General features: G+C 37.0%; 1 protein-coding gene across 1 annotated transcript in view; it reads left to right on the forward strand.

Moving 5' to 3' along the window:
* LOC106867353 (alpha-crystallin A chain) overlaps nucleotides 1-9304 on the forward strand; it is a 13150-nt gene extending 3846 nt beyond the window's left edge. The window contains exons 2-3 of the mRNA XM_014912201.2: nucleotides 3081-3257; nucleotides 3593-9304. Coding sequence (XP_014767687.1) covers nucleotides 3081-3257; nucleotides 3593-3826 — 411 coding nt within the window. The 3' untranslated portion in view covers nucleotides 3827-9304. The remainder of the gene's footprint in view (nucleotides 1-3080; nucleotides 3258-3592) is intronic.
* Nucleotides 9305-10796: the final 1492 nt, after the last annotated feature.

Consider the following 10796-nt stretch of genomic DNA (forward strand, 5'->3'; position numbering starts at 1 on the left):
TATCTATCTATCTATCTATCTATCTATCTATCTATCTATCTATCTATCTATCTATCAATCTATCTGTCTATCTATCTATCTATCTATCTATCTAAAAATATTATCGGTCGCATATACATAATTTACGTGTTTTGTTTATACGCCAATTTGCTGCGGGAGAGCGTCCTAGGGAAAATTCCTATACTATGCTGAGTGTTTAAGAACACTGAATATCGCAGAACAAGCGAGACAATTCACTCGAAGGGGGAAGGAAAACGATAGCTGTCGATATTTCGTTACATTTCATCCCATCGGTATCGGCTGGAAACGAAATGAATCGCTGCCCTGAGACATATATACAAATCATGTAAAGTGTATTTGCTGATGTACTGTGGCGAGGCACGAGTGAAATAGAATTAAATTTCGAATTAGGAGCGGCTTTAACAATGGTTTCAAACTTTGGCACAAGGCCAGCAATTACGGATTGGAGAGCAAGTCGATTACATTGGCACCCAACGATCAGCTGGTGCTTATTTTAAAGGCCTCGAAAGGATGAATGGCCAAGTCGACGTCGGCGGAATTTGAACTCAGAAGAAAGTAGCTTTAATAATGGAAACATGCGTGTGAGTGTGTAGCCGATAATACGTATACATACATACGTATGTATGCATGTATGTATGTATGTATGTATGTGTGTGTGTATGTGTGTGCATGTATATACATACACACACATACACACACACACATACACACACACACACACACACACACACATATATATATATATATATATATATATATATATAGTAAATCCCCAAAAAGAAGAACAAACACGAAAAACACAACGTGAAGACGTGGAACATGTAAAGTATTAGAAGACACACAGGGACGGAAAGAAAGATGGTTTAACGTTTCGAGCTGGCGCTCTTCTTCAGAAACAGAGGCAAGTCCAATAGAAAGGAAGACAGAGGAAGAAAATCGCCAACGATTCACATGTAGTTCGTATGTATGTATGTATGTATAGTATAAAATAAATGCTCGAGGGACTGAACTTGAAATCACGTGCTTACAGCGCGAACTTCTCAACCAGACAGCCATACCTGTGCCTATGTTACCGATGGCATCGACTAATCTCTTCTCCTCAAAACTGCTGGCCTTAGGATTAAACTAGAAACAACAGCGACGCCGTCTCCGACGATGACGATGATGATGATGATGATGAATCTAAGTGAAATAAATGAGCAATCTCCGACTGGTGAGTTAACCTAATTACTGAGATTAACATTGCAATTTAGCTTTTCTAACAATTTATTAATTGCCGAAGCAATCCAGATAAATCAAATTTTTCTAATCTCGTTCTGTCTCGACTAATAATCCACTGATTTCTGAAATAACCGAAGTTAGATCAATATGGAGGATTAGAGGCGGGAGAGAAGTGGGATAGCAGTGCCAACAGATAAGGGAAAAGATATGTGTGTGTGTGTGTGTGGTGGCACATGACCTAGTGGTTGGGGAGGTGTTACGAAGACGAGTGTTCCAGTTGATCCGATCAACGAAACAGCCTGCTCGTGAGATTAACATCCAGGTGGCTGAGTTCCCCACAAACGAGTGAATCCTTATCGTAGTTCTCAGGGAGATTCAACGCGTCAGAATGTGACAAGGCTGGCCGTTTGAATTACAGGTACAACCCATTTTTGTCAGATGAAAGGACTGGAGCGCCATGAAATAACGTGACTTACTCAAAGACATAACGCGCCGCCGGGAATCGAACTCACGATCATACGATCGTGAGCCGATTACCCTGACCACTAAACCACGTGCCTTCATACATACACATGCAAATATATATATGCATATATATGTACATATATATGTGTGAATGCATATATATGTGCGCGCGCGTGTGTATACACACACACAGACACACACATAGACATATATAGAGAGAGAGCGAGAGGAAGAGAGAAAAAGCCATCTGTGTATCACTTAATGCAGATGCATGGCGAAAAGGCAAATTAATTGTGGAATTCGTTCGGGTATAATTTTTCTTATGGACGTACTGTATTTAAAAACACAAAATATATATCAGTAACAGGCGAAAATCGTCCGGTAACGGTGGTAAGAACGCCAAGTACAGATTTATGCTTCTTAAGGATTTATCAATAGCATGTACCCACCGCCAACCGTATGCTAAGATAAAATCCGTCGCCACTGATATAAGAAACCAATGATTGGGAAAATTCCTCTCCTTTCGGTGCCGTGGCCAGAATGTAGGCCATGGGCGATCGTGTCCTGCCACAATTCTCTGTTCTTTGTTTTCTGTAACAGTTCCACTTCCTGACGTTTAATATTTCTTTATTCCAACCAATTTATCAAGCTTGGCATCCATATCATCTTTTCCATTTCTCTTCTTCTTATCTTTCAATCATTCTGTCATCGATAAAATCCTCCAGGCCCTCTTTCTTCATCACATGATCAAGAAATCTTAGATGCTCGGCTCTTATCTCCTATTAATTGCAGTCCAGGCAATCACTTCTTCACTAGACACTTTGTCAGTCCATGACATCCTCAATATTCTCCCAAACAACCTAATTTCACAGCTCTCCAAGAAACTTCCCATTTTTCAATGAAAATCACTGGTGTTGCCTTTAGACGTGTGACTGAATAAAAATTCATTATATGGTTGGCAATCGGTACAAACTACTGACAAAGCCTAGTGAGATGGAAATGTGCCTCTAACAGACTCACCACCGCTACTCCCGGACGATTATCGTCAACTATTTATATATTCTTGCTTCTTTAAACACAGTACGTTCATAAGAGTTAGTATCCCCAGACAAATACCGCAATTAATTTGCATTGTTACCATGTATCTATATTAGGCTTCGCAAGGTTTAAATGTTCAAGACACACTGCATACCACGTTGGTGCCCCAAGGACTATCAAAAAGTGAGGGAGCAAGAAAGGATATTAGTACTAACTTGATTATACATGTACGTAATTTGCTATTAATCAACTAATGACCCTAATCAAAATTCACACTAATTACTGTTACCATGACAACAACAGTATATTGCTAATATGTCTTTCATGTATTTCAGATGAAGTATAATCGGGATGTTTTTGAGGTCAAACTGGACGTGGAGAATTACGAACCTGAAGATCTATGTGTAAAAGTTCAGGACGAACATTTAATAGTGTCAGGAAAACATGAGAGCAAACGAGAGGATCTTGGTTGTGTGGCTCGCCAATTCACACGCCAGTTTCTAATGCCTGAGGTAAGGTTCAGCTCTTCACCCTTCTTTGCTGAATTGTGCTTTATTTTTCTTATTTTTTTGCCAACAAACAACATAAGTGTATCATTGGCCTGTCTAAAGATATCAACGATCATAGACATATTTAAGGGCCACAACGTACCGTACAGTTATATTAAAGTTCACAGCTGTATCATTGCCCCGTCTAAAGGTCACAACGGTTTCCTTGATATGTCTGATGGTCACAAGTGTCCTGTAGACACCTCCGTGTAACTATGAGATTATTTATTATGTTGTTTTAATAATTGCCTGACTTTCTTTATGGATCTTTGATGTTACATAAGCTTTTTCTATTGCAGGATATTGATCCAGATACTCTGACTTCCAGTCTGTCCCCAGAAGGCATCCTAACAATCAACGGCCTGATCAAAAGAACATCGACCGACTGTAGCAGTTCAATAAACATTGACCATATGAATAATGTCAACGAATCGGATGAAAAAACAGACCGCAACAGTAACCGTAAAACGCAGCACAGGATTAACAACAACAATAAGAAAAACGAGAACACTTTAAGAGCGACACTATCTTAAATGTTGACGCCATTAAATTGCTTGGCGGGAAAGTAAAAGGGTAGTTTTACAGAGTTGGTATTCTATATTTACTCAGGGCTCGTCTGCGTCGTATAAATCACTCAGTTTAATCAACTACTTAATCACCCAGTTAATACGCAGGATTAATCAAACAAGCAATCAGTCAATTAATCGAGGAATTAAATTAATCAATCAATCAATCAATCATTCAATCAATCATATCAATCATATCAATCACATCTGATCAATCAATCATGCCAAACATATCAGGCTATCTATCACTCGATCAGTATTTATCTCATGCATATATGATACACAGAATTAACTGTTTAACGTTATTCTAAAATCCAAATATATCGATCAATGGGTGATTATCTGAGCAGACTCCAAAGGGTGTCTCTCTCCCGGCTTCACCTTTTATTAGGATTCGGGCTGGGCACTGCGTGTCGACGAAACCGTCGTCGATTATACGACGCTCCCGCTGCTTGCAGCGGTGAATTGAGACTGCGCCTGTGCATGGTGCCTACTTAGAACTAGCAAAGACTGGAATGACAACAACGACAAAGACGAGGAGATGAAAGTCTCTGCGTCAGTAAAGGGGACGCAAAACCGTGGCACAATGCGTCGGTAGCCTGGCAAGCAACCTACCAACAGTTTACAGAATATGAAATGGGTGAAAGCTAGAAAGACGAACACACACACACACACACACACACACGTATGTATATATACATACATACTTACATACATACATACGTACATACATGCATACATACACGCATATATACATACATATATACATAAATACATAAGTACGTACGTACATATATACACACACACACAGACGCATATACGCACACACGCATACATGCATACATATATATACATACGTACTTACATACACACGTACATACATGCATTTATACATAAATACATAAGTACATACGTATATATACACACACACACACATTCAGCGACACACATGCACGCACGCACACACATAAATAAAGAGAAAGAGTGAGGGAAAAAGATGGGGGAATAGAAAGAGGAATAGTAAACAGAAATAGAAATTGATCGGGATTGTTAATTGTATGTTTACTAGGTTACCGATTATTTCTTTGGCGACACAAAACAGGATTAGTAATAACTATAACACTGAACAGACACAGCAACAGCAACGTCACCATCAGCAGCAGCAACAATAACAGGAACAGCAGCAGCAGCAGCAGCAGCATATCGGGAGCAGCAACTATAAAAGTAATTACAAATGAACACAAATACTATTACCATAACAACCACAAGTGCAACTATATCAACAGCAGAGACCATGGCTGCCACCGCCGCCGCCACTAACACAACCACCACCAATATTACAACTACAATAGCGATACTAACACTATACTGTAACATCGACAACAGCAGCAACAACAACAACAACAACAACCAAAACAGCATTAGCAACAACCACTACAACAACTGTTGCAGCAACATGAAAAACAATAAAAACAGCTACACCAATAAATGTCACTAAATACAATAATCATAAATACATCAACAGCGACATCTGTAGCAACAACAACAACAACAATAGCAACAACAACTTGAATGTAGCCTGACTTGGATCAAATATAGATTACACACAGAACTAATGTACCCTAATTTTAGCGGCTTAATTATGGCTCGCTAGGAAACAGATATACTCCGATATTTAGGAGTTAAATATGGAGTACATACTGAACCCCGCGCATTTCGACCTTAAGAAAACAACTATAGATTATATATCCTAAACCAATGTGCCATGATTTTAGTGGATTATGTATGTATCACCCAATGGACAGTTGTGTCATGGTTTTCGTAGGTTAATAATGGACCCAGTTACGGACACGTGTACTCTGGTTTAGATTACATGGTATGGATTTACATACGAAACGAACAGACTCTTATTTTGATGTGTTAATAATCAATCATACTGACCTTGGTGGATTAACTATGTATTACACATTGAACCAACGCATTCTGACCCTGATGGACTAACTGTGGCTCATACATGGATAATGTACCCTGGTTTTGATAGGCTAATCTTGAATCACATACTGCACAAATGTTCTCTTAGTTTGGTGTATATTATACAGCATACGACAGTGGATCAAAGTTGCATGATTTGAGCTACTTATCGATTCTTAATGGATATATATATATATATATATGCTGGAAAAAATTATGGATCAAGATGAATGATCCATCGTTTTTCAGTATTCTTCCTGATTCATCTTGAATCAAGAAATATAAATGATACATGTAATCTATGATAAGATGTTCAATGAAAGACTAAGTTTGATTGAAAAATCTAAAGTTAACAGCTGTAACAAAATCACATTTAAGGCCTACATTTACGATAAAATCACATCTAAAATTTACAGATGTGACAGAACTCATCTAAATTAGTTACAGCTGTAGCAGTACTCCAACTAAAAGTCACACCTGTAAGAGAATCATATCTAACAATCACAGTGTAACGGAGTCACAGATATTATAATCACATCTCAAGGTAACAATTGTAACACAATTTCAACTTCATTCACAGCTGTAACGCAGTCCCAGCTGCAGGTTATAAATATGAAACAGACAAATACTAAGGATGACTAATTCAAAATGGATGCGGTCACAACTATATACAATATAATAATATGCATTGCAGTCACATGAGAAAGGAGTCGGTAGAGCCTTCAGATGGAAATACAATCACATACCACTTAAATCGATATATTTTTTCTTTTTCCTTTTTTTTTTTTTTTTTTTTTTTTTTTTTTTTTTTTTTGATAGTGATTTTTTCTTTCAGTATATTTATAACCGAATAAAATTATCTGCACTCGACAATCCGCAGGAGATGGGAAAACTCACTCCGCAACATCTACAGCTTTTATTTAATGACCAGTCTTTCTTCAGCTTAAACACAAATCTTATAACTTAATCTAACGCTGTGTGAAGAGTGAAGGATGAAAAATGAAGAAAAATTTTGCATGATTAAGACTTTATTCGAATTTTTCTGGCAAGTTTCATGAAGAAATTTGAATGAATTAAGAATAATTCATTTTCATTGGCCTTATGTAACCAACTGACAGTCTCCAAGGTATAAGCACACTACTACATCAAGTTGGGCAGTCTCATTCGAATAAATATATGTAAATAGGACATTTGATCAAATACATTCTTGTCAATGAAATTGTTCGAGACTAACCGCTTTTCTTTAATCAGGGTGAAATAATAAGGAAAAGAACCTTGATATCGCTGCATAATATCCCTCAAGAAACGTCATAGATCTTTGAAACGAGGATAGTCTCCCTAAGTTGTAAATCTTGGGATATCATGCCCGGTGTAAGGAGCCGAGGTATGGAACACCGATGGAATGATGAAGACTAATATGCCCCATATCTAAGTAATGTGTCTACATCTGATTGAAATGTCCCATATCTGATGCATGCGCCCCATACTGACTGATGTGTCCTGTCTATTAACAGACTGTTGTATTCAATAACTGATCGATGTCACCCATAGCTGACTCATATGTCTCATATCTGATTTATGTGCCTCATATCTGATTGACCCTCCATTAACTGTCTGATGTGTCTCATAACTGACTTACGTGCCTCGCATTTGACTGATGTTTCCAACAACTGATTGATGTGTGCCATTTCTGACTAACGTGTATCATGTTTGACTGATAATACTCAAACCTTGTCAATGTGTCTCATATCTTACTGATGTACCTCATATATTCACATGTTCCATATATAATCCATGTGTCCAATATGTTACTGACATGTCTGATATTTCATTAATGACTCCAATATTTGGCTCGTTATTCTCTCCAAATATGTGAACGACTTCGTAAATATGAACTAATCTTGATCATACCTGCTATAAATTCTTTATTGTTAAGATGAGTCAAATCTCGGTTATGGCTGGCAAAATGCTTTGGTCTTTCGACTTGAAACCCCAATTTTTTTCAGTCGTAAGCATTTTAATAAAATCCTGTCTAAGAGCCTGATACTGGCATAATTGTTACAAAGCATGAAGAAAGTTTAAATAATATATGGTGTGAAAGTCAAACTGGTGGAAAAGTTGAAATAAAATTGAGGTAATAAATATAATCGAAAAGTCGGGTTGTAAAGATGGATTAAAGTTGAATAAACAACAGTTTAGTGTAAATTTCATGCCTTGTGCCTATTGTAGAAAAGATATATGGTAGAAATTTCGATAAGAATTGGTAGTAATGTAATAACACGGATCTAAATATCTTTTATCTTTTACCTTCTTTTACTCGTTTCAGTCACAGGACTGCGTCCATGCTGGGGCAACGCTTTGAAGAAATTTAGTCGAACAAATTGGGTCCCAATGCTTGCGTTTCTTTAGAGCCTGGTACTTATACCATCGGTTTTCTTCCTCGAAACTGCTAAGTTACGGGGATATAAACAAACCATACCGGTTGCCACAAAAATACGCTGTTGATGTGGAAATTCCAATGAAAGAGCCTTGGATCTTGGATCGGTTCTTTCTCTATTGGCAAGAAATCTTGAAATAAACGGAATAATGACATACATACATACATACATACATGCATACATACATGCATGCATACATACATACATACATACACACATACATGCATGCATACATACATGCATACATACATACTCCCGTGTACTCTTGGAGTAGATATGGTTCGCGAAACACACTTAAATCTAGATGTTTTGTACTTCTTTATTCTGGAGAATATAGTTGAGAGTCTAGAAGAACTGAGTCTGAAGAAGCTAGCAGAATATAGCCGGGGGTTTAACTGGAAGTTTTGGTTGCAACACAACGACGACGACGACGACGACGACTCTGCTATCAAAATCCGACATTGGAAACTAATAATTTTATTTTATTGAAATTATGCAAATATATCTAACGTTACTAAAAAAATATTTCTAGTTAAACATCTCTCTCCAAACAATCCATCTTACACACTCCACCGCTTTCCGACCCTTTTCACTTTAACCCCTCCTTCACAAACATCTTTCGTTTCACTCTTCATAAGCAGTTCCCGTTATACTCACACCAAGTATTTCACGTTGCACCTGTCATCAACCATTATCTTTTCTTGTAATGGCTTCAGCTGAAGCCATGCTGGAGCACCGCCTTTCAGTACGATTGGGTTTCTTTTCTGTATTGCTGCATTGAGGAAATGAGCCCTGCGAGGCGGATTGGCTGCTGTAACGAGTGTCGCTGGCCATTCTCCTCGGCAACGCAACTGTGGGAATATAAGCAGGGCGCAGATGAACACGCTGTTTGTTCTGGCGTGTACTCCTTCTATCCCCATCTTCTGCTGCTTAATCCTACCTACCCCCTTTTCTTTTTCTTTGTTTCCTTATAACTAAATTGTAATTCAGTCTTTATGTAAATAAAACATTGTTTTCTGTATTGTTTCTGGTGAAATAGGAAGTTGAACGGAGCTGTTCTTCTTTGTGGGTTCATCTGATATCTCAGATAAAAATTTGTCCAGCTCCTCTTTGAAGATCCCCACGTCTGCACCTCACAAATCTCTGAAGTTCTTTGGCAGAATGTAAAATAGTTGAATTATTATATATTAAGATTATTGGTTGCCGATTTATTACGGGATTACACGCTGAATTAATTTTAGACGACACTCTGTACCGATTCACATTGGCGTCGGCAGTTAACTATATCTGAAACATAAGAAAGCAATTTAAGGAATTAATTAGTAAGCTATATTAATTAATTGATACGTTGAAGAATTTTTAATCAAACGAATCGACCCCAGACCATTTTTCTTAAAGCCTGGCACTTATTCTATCTTTTTTCTTAATGTCAAAGCGTTAAGTTATGAGAACGTAAACAAACCAACACCGGTTGTCAAGTCGTGCTGGTTACACACACACACACACAAACGTACATAAATGCATGTGTACACACACGTACACACACAAACGTACATACATGCATGTGCACACACACACACACACACACACGTACATACATGCATGTGCACACACACACACACACACGTTATACTCACACTAATTTTCCAGCATTAAACTGCATGTTTTTGTCCTCAGCCCACCTGTATACTGCATCCAACTCCTATTTCAGGTGCACAATATTTCCAGCGTTCTGTATCCTCCGAGAGGATGTATGTATGTATGTATGTATGTATGATTAGATAGATAGATAGATAGATAGATAGATAGATAGATAGATAGATAGATAGATAGATGCGCTTGATAAAGGCATGAACGTCATTGAATCACATTCTTCTGATTTATATATTCGGTAAATAACTAATGTAAGAAGAGGTATAACAAACAAACTTTCTCGGAATATTCGAGTAAACGTGGAAATAATCCAAATGACGTTTTCACACCATTGTTATTAGTCAGGTTAAGCAAGTCCAAACAAGACAGAACTGGTTTTAAACCGGTTTGAGTTGTGAACGGAAGCTTATGAAAGAAATGGTTTATAGCCTTCAACGAAAGATATATATCTAATATGACATGGTAATATAATAAATTAAAAATGTATCTTTATCTACATTCATATTTTTATATATATTTATATTTATATTTCGTATATCTTAAATTTTAAATTTATTATATTACTATGTCATATTTGATATATATCTTTCGAAATTTAAATATTAAATATTGATTTCCCGCGAATATTATTGATAATTTTATGAATTTATTAATAATATAAAAACACACATATATATATATATTTATTTGCTCAAAATAATAGAGCACTTAATATAAGTTGAGTTACATATTCTTTTAGAATATTCCTTATAAAAGGTATATATATATATAACGTTAAAGGCTTTTTCACTTCCCGTTTGTTGTTTCATCTGTTTGTTGTCTACACCGTCTTTTGTTTTCTTGTGAATTCTCCCCCTTTATATATATATATATAT

This window comes from Octopus bimaculoides, chromosome 13 (genome assembly GCF_001194135.2).
Source record: "Octopus bimaculoides isolate UCB-OBI-ISO-001 chromosome 13, ASM119413v2, whole genome shotgun sequence".
Classification (NCBI taxonomy): Eukaryota; Metazoa; Mollusca; class Cephalopoda; order Octopoda; family Octopodidae; genus Octopus; species Octopus bimaculoides.